Source organism: Alexandromys fortis, unplaced genomic scaffold (genome assembly GCF_014885135.2).
Source record: "Alexandromys fortis isolate MF-2015 unplaced genomic scaffold, M_Fortis_MF-2015_v1.1 scaffold_71, whole genome shotgun sequence".
Taxonomy (NCBI): Eukaryota; Metazoa; Chordata; class Mammalia; order Rodentia; family Cricetidae; genus Alexandromys; species Alexandromys fortis.
Genome location: NW_026067954.1, coordinates 4,880,922 through 4,898,625, shown reverse-complemented (window position 1 = coordinate 4,898,625; position 17,704 = coordinate 4,880,922). Strand labels below are relative to the sequence as shown.

General features: G+C 46.2%; 1 protein-coding gene across 1 annotated transcript in view; it reads left to right on the top strand.

Moving 5' to 3' along the window:
- Window positions 1–17,469, top strand: part of Ark2c (arkadia (RNF111) C-terminal like ring finger ubiquitin ligase 2C) — a 46,819-nt gene extending 29,350 nt beyond the window's left edge. Inside the window, exons 4-10 of the mRNA XM_050151687.1 lie at window positions 1,147–1,462; window positions 4,328–4,438; window positions 9,435–9,564; window positions 11,013–11,117; window positions 11,418–11,513; window positions 16,939–17,045; window positions 17,268–17,469. Of these exons, the coding sequence (XP_050007644.1) occupies window positions 1,147–1,462; window positions 4,328–4,438; window positions 9,435–9,564; window positions 11,013–11,117; window positions 11,418–11,513; window positions 16,939–17,045; window positions 17,268–17,385 (983 nt within the window). The 3' untranslated portion in view covers window positions 17,386–17,469. The remainder of the gene's footprint in view (window positions 1–1,146; window positions 1,463–4,327; window positions 4,439–9,434; window positions 9,565–11,012; window positions 11,118–11,417; window positions 11,514–16,938; window positions 17,046–17,267) is intronic.
- Window positions 17,470–17,704: the final 235 nt, after the last annotated feature.

Below are 17,704 nucleotides of genomic sequence, written 5' to 3'. Positions count from 1 at the left end.
GGGTTTCTCTGTGTAATAGCCCTGGCTGTCCTGGAACTCGCTTTGTAGATCAGGCTGGCCTCAAACTCAGAGAACCCCCTACCTCTGCCTCCCAAGTGCTCGGGTTAAAAGTGTGTGCCACCATCACCTGGCTGAACCTACCAGTTTTAACAGGAATTCCTTTGGGGATCTTTCTACAGTGTAAAATCTGCTGGCTGCCCCATGGGAGGACTTCTCTAGTGCTGATGCTCTGCTGTCCAACCAGGCATCTGCAAAACGTTGTAATTAAGCTCAATTCTATTCACAAAATACTGAAGCCTAAGTTAAATATTATGTGAGTCGAGCTTATGCCTGAATTTGTTTGCTTCTAAGTAAATTCTAATCTTTTTTTAAAAATATTTATTTATTATGTATACAATGTTCTGTCTGTGTGTATGCCTGCAGGCCAGAGGAGGGCACCAGACCTCATTACAGATGGTTGTGAGCCACCATGTGGTTGCTGGGAATTGAACTCAGGACCTTTGGAAAAGCAGGCAATGCTCTTAACCTCTGAGCCATCTCTCCAGCCTCCTGGTATCTTATTTTTTTACTAAAAAATTTTGTTTTACTTCCCTTCCCCCCCCCCTTTTTTTTTGAGACAAGGACACCAGGGCTATGTAGAAAGACCTTGTCTCCCGAGTGCTGGGATTAAAGGCCTGAGCCAACAACCTCAGGCTTGATCGGTATTTTAAAAGGTCAGATTTTCTGTGATCCCTTCCTGCTTAAAACTGCAACACAAAATTTTAGTTGCTTATACTGGAATTAGAACTTGCTCCGGAAAGCCCAGGGCTTGGCTAAGTCGCCCTGAATTTTCTCTGTGTGCACATAAGAAATTGCATGGGAGGAGCCTAATTCAAGAAAGCCAGGCCGGCTTTAGAACCTTTAAATACGGGTACTTCTCCGTACATGAAAACAAACGCTCTTTCTCTGCTAGCTCACAGAGGACCTTTACCCGGGAAAGTTAAAGATGGCGGCACCCATATTAAAACCTGTAGGGTCAGCTGTGTTAGGAAGGTCTTGTCTTTCACCAGCTCCAATTGCCCAGGGGTGGGGGGACTCCCGCTGAGCTCAGGTGGGAGAGCCCTTTGCAGGTCCTCACGGAGACCTCTTTGTCTTTTGCCTCTACAGGTGCCCCCTTTCAAAGGTCTCAGCATCCTCACGCTACCTCCTGCCGCCACTTCCACCTGGGCCCCCCGCAGCCGCAGCAGCTAGCCCCGGACTTCCCGCTGGCACACCCCGTGCAGTCGCAGCCGGGCCTCAGCGCCCACATGGCCCCGGCCCACCAGCACAGCGGCGCGCTGCACCAGTCGCTGACCCCGCTGCCCACCCTGCAGTTCCAGGACGTCACAGGTCCCTCCTTCCTACCTCAGGCCCTGCACCAGCAATACCTGCTGCAGCAGCAGCTCCTGGAAGCTCAGCACCGCAGGCTCGTCTCGCATCCCAGGTTGGCAGGGGCGGGGCCGAGGAAAGAGGGCGGGGCCGCGGAGGGGCAAGGGTTGCGGCTGGGCTTCTGGCAGCCAAATTAGGATGCAGTCGCAAGTGGTTCTGCAGGGGATGACTTTTTGCTTCAGTTAGTGGCATTCATTCAGGACAGAGTTTAGTATGACTCCTCACATCACCCAGGTTAGGGGTCTGCGGCACGATGAATGTTTGTAGCATTCGGGAGGTTTGACTAAAGGTCTTTCAAGTCCCCACCAGCTCTCATGGTAGCCTGATTTTGTTTTTCCTCAAACCACACCAGGCCAGCGTCTATTTGGAGGCTGGCGTTGGCGCCTGGCTGTACACCCGTGAAACCGAATACAATTAGCAGAGACCAAATGTCCTAATGTCCAAATATCCTACCTGCACCTCAGCTGTAAAGAAGAAATGGATGCGCACAGCTGGGCGCCTCTCAGTCTTCTGGGTTCCGGGGTTTCTTTTCACACTAAAAAGTAACGACTACGAAGAACCTCTGCTTACAGGGGTTTATCACGTTAGAAATTTTAAAGCATCTATTAATTTATTAAAAATAACAATAGACTCCTCGTGCTAAATTAATAAAACCTTCTCTTTTTAATTTAATTCTTTTATTGAAAATAGAATTTTCTTCTCACATAATATATCCAGATTATGATATCCTCTCCCCCTGCTCCTCCCAGTTCCTTAGCACCTCCCCTCCCATCCATTTTTTTTTTTCTGTCTCTCATTAGAAAACAAACAGGCTTCTAAGGGGTAATAACAAAATAAAATGAAATGAAATAAGATAAAATAGACAAGAAATTAGCAGTCGGAATTAGACGAAACAGACCAACATAAAAAAAAAGACACAAGAATCAGAGAGACGCACGCAGGAATCCCATAAAAACACAAACCTGGAAGCCATAAATATTTACACGGAGGACCTGGTGCAGACCCCTGCAGGCCTTGTGTGTACTGCATCAGTTTGTGAGTTCATATGAGGATTTGATCATGTTGATTTATAGAGGGTGTTGTTCTCCTCCTGTCCTCCATCCCCTCTGGCTCTTATACACTTTCCATCTCTCTTCCTCAGGGTCCCTTGAGCTCTGAGGGGAGGGATTTGATGGAGATGTCCCATTTAGAGCTGTGTGTCCCAAGGTCTTGCCTGCACTGTGTCCTAGAAGTTTGGTTATGTTACGTACTTGTTTTCATTCAATTCTAGAAAATCTTTATTTTTCTTCTCCTCCTCCTCCTCTTCCTCTTCTTCCTCCTCCCCTTCTTCTTCTTCCTCTTCCTCCTCCTCCCCTTCTCTCCTCCTCCTCCTTCTCTTCCTCTTCTTCCTCTTCTTTTTTCAAGACAGGATCTTACCATGTGTTTCTGGCTGTCCTGACGTGTGGATGGGGGCACACGTGTGTATGTGTGTGCGTGCGTGTATGTGTATGTGTATGTGTGTTCTCCCTCTTTGATTTGCTGAACTGGGGTTATTTATTTATTGTGTTTTCTTGGGTGTGGTTAACCTCTTTAGGTTGGAGTTCTCTTTTTAGCACCTTCGGTAGGTTTGGAGATGTAGATAGTCATTGCTTGAATTTGGTTTTATCATACAATGTCTTATTTTGTCCATCTATGGTGACTGAAAGTTTTGCTGGGTGTGGCATCTGGGTCTGGGCTGGCCTCTGTGGTCTCTTAGAGTTTATAGAATGTCTGTCCAGGCCCTTCTGGCTTTTAAAGTCCCCATTGAGAAGTCAGGTGTAATTCTGATAGGTCTGTCTTTATATGTTACTTGGTCTTTTTCCCTTGCAGTTTTTAGCTTCCTTTCTTTGTTCTGCATGCTTAGCATTCTGGTTATTATGTGCCAAGGGAGTTTTCTTTTCTAGTTCAATCTATTTGGTGTTCTCTATGCTTCTTGTTGCTGGATAGGCACTTCCTTCTTCAGGTTAGGGAAATTTTCATCTATGGCTTTGTTGAAAATATTTTCTGTACCTTTGACTTGGATTTCTTATTCTTCTATTCCCATTGTTCATAGCTTTCATCTTTCAGAGTGTCCCAGATTTCCTGGTTGTTTTGTGCCGGGATTGTTAAAGAGTGAACATTTTCTTTGAGTAAGCTATCCATTTCTTCTGTCAGGTCTTTAGTGCTTGAGATGCTCCCTTCTGTCTCGTGCATTCCGTTCACGAGGCTTGCCTCTGAGGTTCCTGTTCTGTTCCTAAATTTTTCATTTCCAGATTTCCCTCAGTTTGGTATTTATTTATTGATTCTCTTTCCACTGTCAGGTCTTGAATGGTTTATTCCTTTCTTTCCACTGTTTCTGTTTTCATAGAATTCTTTAAGGGGTTTGCCCATTTCTTCCTTAAGGGCCTCTATTGTATCTACAAAGGCTGTTTGAAGGTCTTTGTCTTGTGCTTAAGCTGTGTTGGAAACTTGGGGCTTGCTGTGGTAGGGTTTCTGGGTTCTAATGAAGACATATCATCCTGGCTATTATTGTTTGTGTTTCTATGCTGGTGTCTGGGCATCTGGGTTTGGGAAGACTGAAATTCTAGGTGCTGATGTCTGGTCTCATCTTTGTTGGGTGCTTTATTCCTTGGTTTCTGTTTCCTCTCTGATTCAGGAAAGGCTTCTTGGAGAAGAATGGCACTTCCTTGAAAACTTGGAAGAGTGTGGTGGAGAGACGGATGGTGGGAGCGAATGGAGGATTCAGGGGACCAGTTTTTGCTCACCTGGGAAATTCGTTGGTGTTAGGGAACTCTAGTTTCTATGGGGATAGCAGAGTGGGGGCATTCTCAGTAGGTGGAGGGAGTGTCACTCAGAGCTCTTGGGAGCTTGGCTGGCCCAGGCAGCCCCTAACACAAAGGCTTCTTTCTTTCTTTCTGTACAGGCGGAGTCAGGATCGAGTGTCCGTCCACCCCCACCGCCTCCACCCCAGCTTTGACTTTGGCCACCAACTGCAGACACCTCAGCCCCGCTATCTGGCTGAGGGCACTGACTGGTGAGTGGGTGGGTGGGTGGGATGCTGTAGAGCAAACGAGGGAGAGAGAGAGAGATCTTGCCAGACCTGTGGGATTTCGTTTTGTATCACTTTCGAAGGGTACAGGTTAAACCCCAGTCTACTGAGACCTGGTGTCTACTTCAGTCACCTACATGGTGTGGTTACAGGAAGGAACTCAGTGTAACCAGACACTATCCTGGGCCAAGCCTGGTTGATGGTCCTGCCAGAAAGAAGAGAGACAGGATGTGAACATTTCCCAGGTTCAGTAGAGCTACAAACCAGTAGACTCTAGAGGACTGCTTGGGAGGAGAACGCAGAGGTGCCAGGATGGTCAGGGAAGGCTTTCTGGAGAGGATGGTCTGGAAGAATCCACAGAGCTATGGTAAAACTCACCAGCAAGGCCATGCATGGGGTGTGACTGGGCAGAGGTTAGAGGTAAGGGAAGGACTTAGGAGTGAAAGAGGAAGATGGAGGGTGTTGTGTCTCAGAGATGGGTGACCCCTAGGAAGTTTTCCCATGCTTCTGGAACTTTACAGCCCATTCACCTCCTCAGCTGTCACCCAGGAGAGATCTGGTCTTAACTAGAGTCAGACTAGACCTCCCCAGATAATTTTAAAAGAGTTGTAGTTCACTGGGTATTTCTGGGTAAAGGGCATCATGGATTTCTGAGTAATTGTTGATAAAATTCCTTTCCTGTGGAAATGGGACAGTGTCTATACGCTCCCTTCAAGGTCCAAATGACAAATCAACAAAGTTGGATTTCACCAGAGTCTCCCATTGAAACCAATGAACTTATTGGGCTTCCTTCTAGGGGCAGGGAGATGCTTACAGGAGCATGGGGAACCCCCAAAGCAGCCTCACTGGACAGTTCAGTGGTCCTCTCCATCCCTCCTTCTCTGAGGGGATGTCAGAAGTCCCCAGGCCCTGTCCTGATTGATGCCCAAGCAGGCACAGCTCGTCTCGTGAAAGTGGTGGCAGTTTTCTTCAGAGGACAGTGATATACTGTGGTAGTTCACCCTAAAGAGGAATACACATATAGACATATATATGCCCATCTACACATACGCCTGCCTATCTGTCTCTATCTATCTATCTATCTATCTATCTATCTATCTATCTATCTTTCTTTCTATCTATCTATCTATCTATCTATCTATCTATCTATGTATCATCTATCTATCTATGTATCTATCATCTATGTATGTATCTATCATATCTATCTATCAATCATCTATCTATCTATCTATCTATCTATCTATCTATCTATCTATCTATGTATCATCTATCTATGTATCTATCATCTATGTATGTATCTATCATATCTATCTATCAATCATCTATGTATCTATCATCTATGTATGTATCTATCATATCTATCTATCTATCTATCTATCTATCTATCATCTATGTATCTATGTATCTATGTATCTATCATCTATGTATGTATCCATCTATCATATCTATCTATCTATCTATCTATCTATCTATCTATCTATCTATCTATCTATCTATCTATCTATCTATCTATCTATCTATCTATCTATCTGTGTGTACTTATGTGCACCTAAAGAGTCACAGAAAGAAACAGATAGGCTGTAATGGTGGCTTTGGGGGGAATGGAGGTGAAGCAGATCCTGGAATTCTTTGTTTTTCTTTTAGATAAAGAATACAAGAAGGGGTGGGTAGAATATTCCTCAATGGAAAGAGAGCGACGCCATGCCAGTGTGTCATCTTCCACACGTGGGGCCAGGAAAGCTGGTTAGGTCAGGGCGGCTTTGGGAGCCCCTTCCGTTATAGCTGGGACTGATTTCACTGCTTCCCATGCTTCTGGGCGCCAGAAAGAGTGTTGTGAGCATGCTCTGTTGGCTGCCATCTTCAGCATTCTCAGGTACTCCCCGCTAAGCTGAACAATCTCTCTTAAAAGACGGATCACACTACTGCCAACTTCCGCCCAGCCTTTTTCCCACTTAGCAGATTCAAATGAGGAAGGTTTAATTGCAGTCTGGATTCAGTTCTGTCCCTCAGCAGTAAAGTCAGCTCAGCTGGATTCAATTCAGCACACATGGAGCCCCCAGAACCCTGTCCACAGCTGAGCGATTTGAACACAAACACGGGGTCTGACACGGTGTGGGGCACGTCACAGGCGGGATCTACCATGGGGACGTCACCCTTGGGAGGAGTCAGGAGCAGTTCAATGCATCATCCGTGTCCTTAGCTGGTTTATGCATCCAAACCGCATCCTCTTTCTCTTGTCAACCTCTCTGCATTCCCTGCTGCTCTGAGAAACATTAGCAATAAGGATCTGGGAGGCTGGTGAGCCTGGTCCACATTCCACAGTCCTGTGTGGACCCACCCCTGAGCTCAATCTGCTGGCCCTGTCCCTACCTGGGCAGCAGATTTTCCTCCCTGCAAGGAGCTCTGCTTCAGCAAGGGGGGACCCAATGGTGAGAAGGCTTTTTTTCCCCTTTGTTTCTGTCCACCACTCATGCTAACTGTATCTCTATTCTCCTCTATGGAGCTGCCTCATCTTCCAGGAGACAGCCGAGTAATTGGGTGACAGGAGATGCATTGTAGGGAAAGATCTTCTAACCCTCTGCAGGGACCTTCTGGAAGGGAAGTGGTTGTCACAACAGCCGCCACCTACCCAGTCCTTTCCTTTAGTACCATCAGAAGTCACTGAATTCCGCCCTGGGTCATTCTGAGGATTTGGCCTCAGGTCTGGGCCAGCCCCAAGTTTAAGGCTATCCTGGTCTTACTTTGTGACATCATACCCTTCCCAGTCAATTCTTCACGTAGATATCCTAAGAGTGAGCGAGAGCATCAGGCCTTGGGAGATAATTCTCAAATAGTCCTCTTCTCCATCCATGTCTAAAACCTGACCCTGAACTTGAGCCACAGCCTAGGGTCTCCATCCTTGTCATGGGTCTGCTCTGGGTTACAGAGCTGGTTTATGCAATATCTGAACACAGATGCTGTATAGAGTCTGTCCAGTGGCTCACAGTGAAGGAAAAATGCAATCTCTGCTACCTTAAAACATGACGGGAAGCAGGATGCCTCTCTCTCTCTCTCTCTCTCTCTCTCTCTCTCTCTCTCTCTCTCTCTCTCTCTGTTGGGGAGGGTGAAAAACTAGACTGCTCCTCCTGTTGAGTTCCCCTTATTTAGTTTTTGCTGTTACATTCTGACCACTCCGAAGTCACTTCAGGTGATCCTCAAAAGTGGACCAATAGCTGCTCATGCCTGCAATCCTAACATTTTGAAGGTGGAGGCAGGAGGATTGTAAGTTCACTTCTGGTCTGGGCTACAGAGTAAGGCTCTGTCTTAAGAAACCATTTAAAAAGTTTCTAGTTCTCTCTGTCTCCCCTCCCTCCCTCCCTCCCTCCCTCCCTCCCTCCCTCCCTCCCTCTCTCCCTCTCCCTTTCTCCCTCCTTCCCTCACTTTGTCCTTCACTTTCCCTCTCTCTCCCTCTCTTGTTTCTTAGCAGAAACACTTTGGGAATACCACTATGTTTTTCTATCAGAAAATATTCTGGTATGGCTGCCTGTCCTTCTGTGATGTTGGCAGCAATTGATGACCTCTGTCTGGGTCTTTATCTATTTGGAAGATGCAAAATGGTGTCAGATAATTTAATAATTTCTTGTTCATATGCTTGCTGGAAAGCTTCATATGAGAAATGACCCTCATCAGTCCTTTGGTTACCCTGAAGTACCTTAGTCCGGGAAAGGGCAAGTCAGACACTTGGGTCTTTCCTTTGTTTACTGGGTGCTGGGTTAGGAGCTGGTCCCTTGGCATCCTTCAGAGAGAATCTTTTGTTCAGCATCATCTCAGCCCACATTTAATGTCTTTCATGGGCTTCACTATCTTTTCACAGTTAGTTACTGACACGCACATTATCCAAATCTGGCTGCTGCAAGCCTCTTCTGGAAGATTCCTTCTGCCGTGACCCTGGTGCACATTAATAGCGATCCGGCCTTTGGTTATGACAGAATGTTCCAGTTTCTCCTCTTGCATGTTCTCCACAGACCCCAGATGAGCTCTGTTTCTCGTTACCCACTGGTTCCTCTTTGTTTCTTTGTGAGGGTCTAAGTTCTTACTGTCATCATTTTCGTCTGTCTGCAGATCTTGCTTGGCTATTTTTTGTGGTCTGGCCCATCAGCACCCATACCTTCTTCCAGCCTTTGCTCGTCTGACAAAGCTTTGCTTCACCTTCATGTTTACTGGATGCAGCCTTCATGCTTGATATTATCTTTTTGATTTCTTCTTATTTCTGTCAATTCTTTCTTTTCTGGCTGCTTCTGTGATAATTTGTACCCTTCTCTATCCCGGGGTCCTTTTTCTTTAATCTCAGGTTGGCTTTAAACTTTTTATTATTTTCAAAATATTATTATGTACGTTGAGTTATTTTCTTTATGTTACACTGTTGAAATTTGTTTATCATTTTGAGCCTGTAGGTTTACAGTTTCCATTGAATTTGGAAATGTTTTAGTGAAACTCATGTTTAAATGAAGTGAGTTTTTCTAAACTTTTAGGAAGTGACAGGGTGGACTGGGATTCCTTTCTAGCCTGTAGGGTAAGCAGTCGGTGGGAGTCACTCGCCTGTGGTTTTATCGAGTGGGGAAAATATGGTCACTGCCCATCCTCAGTCTGGTCCTGGCTTCCTTTGCTCAGTATCCCTGACATACTCCATTTGGACTCTTCCGTGGGAGCGAGCCTTGGGCTTGGTTCTTGGAGAATGGTTCTTAATATTCTGGGCTGCTCCAGGTGCCTCGGGTCTTAGATGCGGTCCGGGGAGGGGGCGGGGTGGAGGGAGATATGGAAATGGCTCATTGTGGGTAGGCAGCTTGTAGGAAGATTAATCAATGCCATTTTCTTCCACTCTGAAGGGCAGAGTCAGTAGCATGAGTTCTGACTTAGCCCCAAGGTACCGGTGTGTGAGACCTCGTCTGAAATGGGTTGGTACCTCTCCGACCTTATAGCTCACGAGGCTGTGTCCCCACAGGGATCTCAGTGTGGACGCTGGCCTGAGTCCTGCCCAGTTCCAGGTGCGGCCCATCCCTCAGCACTATCAGCATTACCTAGCCACTCCTCGAATGCACCACTTCCCCAGAAACTCTTCCTCCACACAGATGGTGAGTGACGGAGTCCTGGGGGCGGCCGGGGGGCTTCTTACTAACTAATTCTTACATCCTGCATTAACCCATAATTGTCTGTGTTATCCACGTGGCTTGGTACCGTTCATCAGTGAGGCGTTGGCATCTTGCTTCCTCTGTGTCTGACTTAATCTGTGATGACTACAGACTGAGTCTTTTCTCTTCCCAGAATTCTGTTCAGGTCGCCATGCCTATACTTCCTGCTTGGCTACTGACCAGTCAGCGTTTTATTAAAATACAAGTGACGAATCTTTACAAAGCACAGGACCACTGCCCCACAGCATCCCTGGGTGTGACTATGCTTTTTTTTTTTTTTTTTTTTTGGTGTGAGATGGAATATAGACACCACACGTGTCTCTCACAGGGCTGGTGAGAATGTCACAATAGATCCTAGAAGGACCTCCCCACAGACCTAGGATACCCACTTCCCAGGAGTACCCCTCTTGGGGCTATAGGACCCGGAATGTGCCAGAAAACTCAGGCTGGGTTTGAGGCTGCCAGTAACACATAATACCAAGAGAAATGCTTGTTCCTGTCCCCAAATAGAATTCTCCCTTCTCAACCCTTGTTTCTGTCACCTAGCCACCCCGTGGCTTGGGAAAGGAACACTTACTAGACACGATTATAAACACTGCATATAACTAATCTTATTTCCTCCTGCCAGTACCCTATGCAGCCAGCCATGATGTCCATTTTGCACACTGGTAAACTGAGGCCTAGAGAGATGAAGTAATTGTTTCCATTGTATGCAGCGGAAATCTTGATGGCAGCTGGTCTGTCACCTCGCCAGGGTTATGGAAGGCCGAATAAAACAGAGATCAGCAACTTTGGGGCTAGAGTCTGTATTTAAAAGACTAATATTTCGTTCCTCATGGGTTTCTAAAAAATTGTTTTTACTTATTTATTTTTATTGCATTACAATACTGTTTACCTTGGTTACTGTCCTTTTTGGCCGTGGAGATGACCCGTAGCCATCCTGTTGCTCTTGGAGATAGTAGAGGAGGCTTCGCCACCCAGTTGCCTGGGCCTGAGTCTTGACTCTGTCACTTGCTTGAGTGACACGAGCTGATTATTTAATCTCCTGGTGCCGTCTTCATCCCCCTCAGTAGAAGGGGGATTTGTAATTGTCCCTGCAGGTTCCATCAGGTGAGGCAGTGAAATGCTTGGTCACGGGAAGCACGCAGAATAGCGCTACTGTGTAGCCTGTGCTCAGTCAGGGTCAGCGTCACCATATTGATGGTCATCAGAGTCTGTGCACAAGCTTGGCTCTTCATGAATAGGGTAGAAAACAATCAGGAGGGGCAGCCCTGCTGGGCAGTAGGTCTGGGTGTGCTCTCTGGTGGTTGAGGGAGGAGGGGTTGCCTCTCAAGCCCAGGAGAAGCCTGGAACGGTTGGTCACTCTCTCCAAACTGTTTTCTTCCTGTCAGGTTGTCCATGAAATTCGAAACTACCCTTACCCACAGCTTCACTTCCTCGCGCTCCAGGGACTAAATCCTAGCCGGCACACCTCTGCTGTTCGGGAGAGCTACGAGGTATGTTGCCGGTACAGCGGCACCGCGGCACCGACCGGCTGGCGAGCTATCGTTCACACACCATTCTCTCTGCCTCTCTGTACCAGTGGGTAGATGCCGATGGGGGTGGGGAATGAATCCCGGGATTGAAAGTAAGAGAGAACAGGGCATGAAGAGAAATCGCAGCTTCCCACACTGCACCAGCGCTTCCGGCTGGCAGCATGCCGGCTTCCTGCACGCGTCTTCCTTGCTCTTTCCTCTCGCCTGTGTTTATGTCTCTCCGTACACGTTGAGCACACGTTTGTGTTTTCCTTTCTACAGGAGCTGCTACAGCTCGAGGACAGGTTGGGAAACGTGACCCGAGGAGCTGTACAGAACACAATCGAGAGGTTCACCTTCCCCCACAAGTACAAGAAGGTGAGGCTGCTTAGACTGTCTCCACAGTCAGGGGCTGGGAAGGGAGTCGTTAGCGTGGCTGCTTGAACCAGCCTGGCTATCTGCAGGGGACACAATCCAAAGCCCAGAAGCCTTTGCTCTGTTTGAATGGCTCCTCAGGATTTTCTCATAGGCTCACAGCAAAAGTGGTCAGGAGGGAAGATGGGACCCTACACAGAGAAGGGAGAAAGGCTGAGTGTGCAAATGTTGGCCAGAGTGGTCACGTGCGTATTTATGCATGTGTAGCCGTACAGACACATCAGTGTTTGTGCACCAGTCTGGTGAGCAAAGGGATCCTACACACAAGGCTAATAGAAAATACCTTAGAGAACAATTCAAAGCCCTGTTGCGTAAGGACAAAGGGGTAAAGGAGGATTCTAAACACTGTGGGATTGGGCTCTTCTGGGGACGTTTGAAAGTTTCAAAACCGTGGAATGTACCCACTGACCTTAGAAGTAGAATCTGTGGGGCTGGTACCCAGAAATATGAGCTTTTAAAGCATTATTTTAATTAAAAGAAATGAAAACATGGAAGAAGCCAAAGTGTTCTTTAATAAGTAGACAAGTAAACATCCATAATGGGTTATTGTTTTATAATGAAAAGAAATAATTCATTAGCCATGAAGAACTGTGGAGGAAGCTTAAGTATACACTAAAAAGCGAAAGAAGGGAGCCCACAAGCTGTAAACTGTATGCTGCGAACTATATGACATTCTGGAAATGATACAACAGAAAGAACAAAAAGAAAAAAGATAAGGGATTTCCATTGCGGAGGGAAGGCACAGGCAGAGTGCCAGGATTTTGTTAGTGCAGCAAATTATTGTGTATGGCATTGTTATTTAAACAGGTGACATAATGCATTTACCAAAACCCCGAGGCAGGAGCTGTCTCTGAGTCAGGTAGCTTGCTCATCACTGCGACAAACTCCCCGAGAAAGCATCCTCCGCGAGGGAAGATTCTTTTGGGTTCAGAGTTTGAGAAGTCTGTTCGTGGTTTCTTGTCTCTGATTCTGGGACTGTGGCAAGGCCTGGTAGATAGGAAACAGAGTGGGTGAAAATGCTGAGAAGGAGGTCCACCCTTCCAGGGAACGCCCACAGTGACATACTTCCTCCAATGAGGTCATACCTCCTGGTTCCCACCACCTATAATGTTACCAAATTAGGAATGCAATAGTGGATTAATCAATTAATAAGACCAATGCCCCGACAACACTTTCCAAAGCCACCAGTGTGCAGTCAAACCTGCAACATTTCAGCTCCAGCCCTTAACTCATGGAAGCTAATGGGCTTGAGCTAATAATGGCCAGTCTTGGTTCATCACTTGTCCCAAGTTTACCATGTAACATGAGAGGTGGGGCCACATCCTGCTTGTGGCTTGGGTCCTAGAACCCTGGCTAGGGGCAGTGAAGGAATGAAGAAACACAGACACACATACAATGAAGCTGGGTTCAGGTAGGGTTCTCTAACGTGACCACTGCAGCCCGGAACCTCAGCATGGCTGGTAGTCTCTGTAGGTAAGCTGGATGCAAACATCTCGGCAGAGGAAATTGAAGTTGCTAGTCTGCACACCTTGATGAAATGTACGTAAACACTCAGGCTTGGACTTACAAGAGAAGCTTTGCCATTTCTTTTGAGACCCAGTCCTATGGGTAACAGATTTGCCAGTTGTCCCACGAGTCTGGGACTTGGGCATCCTTGACATGACCATACACATGTCAAAATACACACTCAACAAGGAGTTCATCACTCATTGGAGCGCACAACGCTTGTCTGCGCTCTTTGTGCTACAATACAGTTCGCGAGCTTTGGGCAAGGGGTTGGAGGTTGAGAAAACACAAACACACACAGAGACAGACAGACACACAGATGTCTAATCACTGGTACAAAGCCCTTTATTTCATAGCACCATGGAGGCTTAAATACTCAGCCATTAAGTGGGCCAACAGGTGAAAACCCCATCCTCTGATCCTCTAGGCAAGGCACAGCTTTTAGTAACTCCAATCAGAAGGCTCAAGCAGGGAAGAGCAGCTGAAGGCCAGGACTCCAATTGGTCCCAACAACTCAGGACTTCCTTTGCTCCTTATAGTGGAAGTTGGAAATACATTATTGTTGCTTATTTTTTGTGTAACCTTGAATCACTATACCAAAAAAGTTAATGTCGAATGAAAATTAAACAAATTTAGAGAAAATAAGGGCAGGCCAAGGTTCATCGTGGTGTACCCAGAGACCTTCATCCACTCTCTTGATACCCAACACAGTGGTAGTTGAGATCACTTGGGACTAAAGTCAGCCAGTTTTGAGTTTCACTTCTTCTGAGCATGGCTGTGTGGGTGTGGACAGTGGCCCATTTCTTCTGTTCTCAACACGGCTGCTTCAGGACGCAGTGGGATGGTGCAGCTTCATACAGAGGGCCAGGTACTTGCCTGGTGTCCAGGAACAGCCAACGGTGAGCCACTGTCCCCAATTCCTGCCTGTGTGCCGGGTGTCAGTATCAGAGAGTACGAATCAGCAAATATGTGTCCCCACCGTGTTTGTTACTTCTGTTGTCAGGATAAAACATCATGACCAAGTCAACTCATAAGAGAAAGTGTTTAATTGGGCTTACAGTTTCAGGAGGTTGGAGACCCCAGTGGCAGAACAAAGGCAGAAAGAACCTCTGAGAGCTCTCATCTTGATCCAAAAAGAATGGCACAAGTCTTTTGAAATCTTAAAAGTCTGCCTCCAGTGACGTATGTCATCCGACAAAGCCACACCTCCTAATCCATCCCAAACAATTCCACTAACTGGGGACCATATAAATATATCAGCTCAGGGAGCTGGATCAGTGAGAATAAATAGGAGGAGTAAAACTCAAGGCAGAATCAAGAGAAAAATATTGTAGAGAAGGAATAGGAAGAATTAAGGTAAGACAACTTTAATAAACTTTAGGATCCAAATACAATTTTAAAACAATTTTAAAATTTTTAACAGAGATTAAAATAATATAAAGTAAAAGTGTATTTTAACTAATAATAAAAATAGACTATATAGACATTAAAAATAGGACCATATGAAAGAAATAAGAATAGGAAGAGGAATGAAAGCAAAGTATAAAATAATCAAGGTTAAGTCAGGAATGGTAGGTAGGGCACACCTTTAATTCCAGAACTTTGGAGGTAGAGGCAGGGGATCTCTATGTTACAGGACAGTCAATGCTATACAGTAAGACCCTGTTTTGAAAAGCAAAAAAAAAAAAAAAAAAAAAAACCAAGATTATCAAAGTTAAAAAGAAATGCTGATGAAATAAGAAGGTAGATGAGTAGTGAGTATTAAATAAATGCTGAAAAAAGTTGAAGTTAAAATCAAAGTTGCACCAGGCTTTCTTTTGGGCCACAAGCAGCTCCAAAATGACAACACTTACCCTTTAAATTAGTTATGAATGCTTGGTCCTAACTTGTGCTTGTTCTTGCTACCTCTTATAACTTAACCCACTTCTCGTTGTCTACATTTTGCCTTTCTTTCTTTCTATATATCTTACTTTCCTGCTGTCTCCACATCTGGCTGGCAGCTGCCTGGCTTTTGGCTCTGGGATGTGTCTCTCTTTCTCCCCTTTTCTCTTCATTATTCTTCTCTTCTTCCAAGCCTAGATTTTTCCTCCTACTTATTCTCTTGCTGGTCACCCCGCCAATCCCTATCCTGCCTTACTTCTGGCCGTTCCTCTTTTTATTAGCCCAATCAGTTGCATTTGGCAGCAACATATCTTTACATGACTGTTAAACAAATGCAGCATAAACAAATGTAACACATCTTTACATCATTAACAAAGGCAGCAGAAACAAATGTAGCACACCTTTACACAAAGTAATAAAATCCAAAGCAGAAATAAGTGTAGCACATCTTTGCCTAGTTAAAATAATATTCCACATCACAAAGTTCTGTAGACAATGGAGAAAAAGAAAGATTTAAGAGATTAAATATTGAGGCTAAGAAATGCGCTGTGAAAGGAGAGAAGGAAGGATTAGAAATAGCTGAACAAGACAGTGCTGAACTGAAGCTATGACACAAAAAGGAAACCATAAAAATGGTGGATAAAAGCAATAGAAACTAGGCATATGGCTGGGGCTTAACGCTGTTTGGTTGGACATTTCTTTTCTAGCGGAGCCAATCCTGCCACAAAGACTGCCAACCTTCAGCAGGCAGATGGTCATGACTATTAATACTAAAAATGATGCGTGGCCAACATGTAGGATAATGGATACTCTTGGTTTTCTGGATAAAGGGACCTTGCAGCAGCCTGGCATCACTTGCAGCTGGGACACGGGGCACATGAGGGGGTGCAGCCAGTGGAAGCAATAGGCTTCCTTGTGTGTTCTAACCAGGGCGGGACACCCCCAGATGTAATCAGAGCAGGGAGCTTTTGAGCTTTCAACTAGGGAGGTAGTCCTGACATGTACCCAATGTTACTCTCTGGTCTTAATCTGTGACTCTATGTGTCTCTTTGCAACATGACTTTGCAGTTTGCTTGCCTCTGGAGGGAGGCCAGATTGGATGACTTTCTGTCCGTGGTTACTCTCATCCTTACAATCAGACATCTGCAGCGTGGGGCATAGGGATGTGGAAGGCAGACAGATTTAATTCGATGATTACATTTTTCCTTCCCCAGAGTATTTATATATTTATTAAGCAGCAATGGCATGTCTTGTACTTGGCCACAGGTGCCACTTGAAAACGATCTGCAGAGTGCTTAACTGTTGTCAAATAATTACCATAGAATCAGGGATAGAAAGGCATAAATCGGGAAGTATGGACAGCAGCTGCGTGGTGTTTAACCTCGTTCTAGAGCTACCGCTTAGTAGCTTAAGGGAACTTTCTGGCTAGGGAGAGAAGCACAACTATAGAAAACAGTTTAGAACCACGTGGTACAAATTAAAGGGGTTCATGGTGGAGAAATTTTGTGTTCATCTAATAATGAGAGGATAGATGAATGGACATTAGTGGAAAGAACGAATGAGGAATGTGTGAATGAATGAATGAATGAATGACGCATTCTGACTTAGAGGCAGGGGTACATGTTGGACAGGGTGTGAGAGGGAGTGGACAATGTTAGGGAGACGGGGAAAGCCAAAATTCACAGGCTGTAGCTCTGCACAGGGCAGAATGACTAGGAGCCTAGGTCCTTTGCAAACCCCGGGGCCCCTTGACAGTGTCTAGGATAGCCACCAGCAGTCTACCTGCCTCTTCCTCTCTTGCTTTTTACCTCCCTGCATCAGCAAGAGTGAGGAGATAGCAGCGAGCTAAGGAAGAGGCTACCAGTGTGGGAGGAGCCTGTGGGTGAAAGCCAATGGCCAGCAAGAGCTGGTATCAGGTAACTAAAATGAATGTTCTTTTTTTTCTTTTCTTTTCTTTTTTTCTTCTTTCCTCTACGCACAGCGAAGACCCCAGGACAGCAAGGGCAAGAAAGACGAAGGGGAGGAGTCAGACACAGATGAGAAATGCACCATCTGTTTGTCTATGTTGGAGGATGGAGAAGACGTGAGGTAAGAGGCCACTGCTACAATGTTTCATGGTTGCTCTAGTAAAGCAGAGGGCGAAATAGTCTAGAGGTGGTGACCACGACATGGGGGCGTGGCGACAGTGTGCTAAGGCCTTTATGGAAGAAGGGCTTTGAGAGTTACTTGCAGCCATGGTTTCTCATCTCAGCCCTAGGTCTCACCCCTGGGTCTGGGTTTATCCAGAAAACCAACTCTCCTCTTTTCCAGACGCCTACCTTGTATGCATCTCTTCCACCAACTGTGTGTGGACCAGTGGCTCGCCATGAGCAAGAAATGCCCCATCTGCCGAGTGGACATTGAGACACAACTGGGAGCCGACAGCTGAGGGAGGAAGCTAGCCAGTGGACGCCCCGTTTCCTTCACCAGGCCCCGCCCCCTCGCCCCCCACGGCCATAGCCCTTGCAGCCAAACTTTGCCTTCTGAGCCATTTGACGTAGAGAAGAAGCCTGCAAGCACATTTGGTGGAAAGAGGAGTTGGTATCGGTGTCTGAGGGAGAGGAAGGGGTGGGGGGACCCACCCATCCAGAATGGTGACTGCCTCATCGCCTTGCTGCGCAGGGGGAGGGAGCTGGCCGTGCCCAGAGCAGGGGCGGGAAGCGGGGGCCCAGCTGCTGAGAACTAGATGTGATCTCGAGGGTACTAGC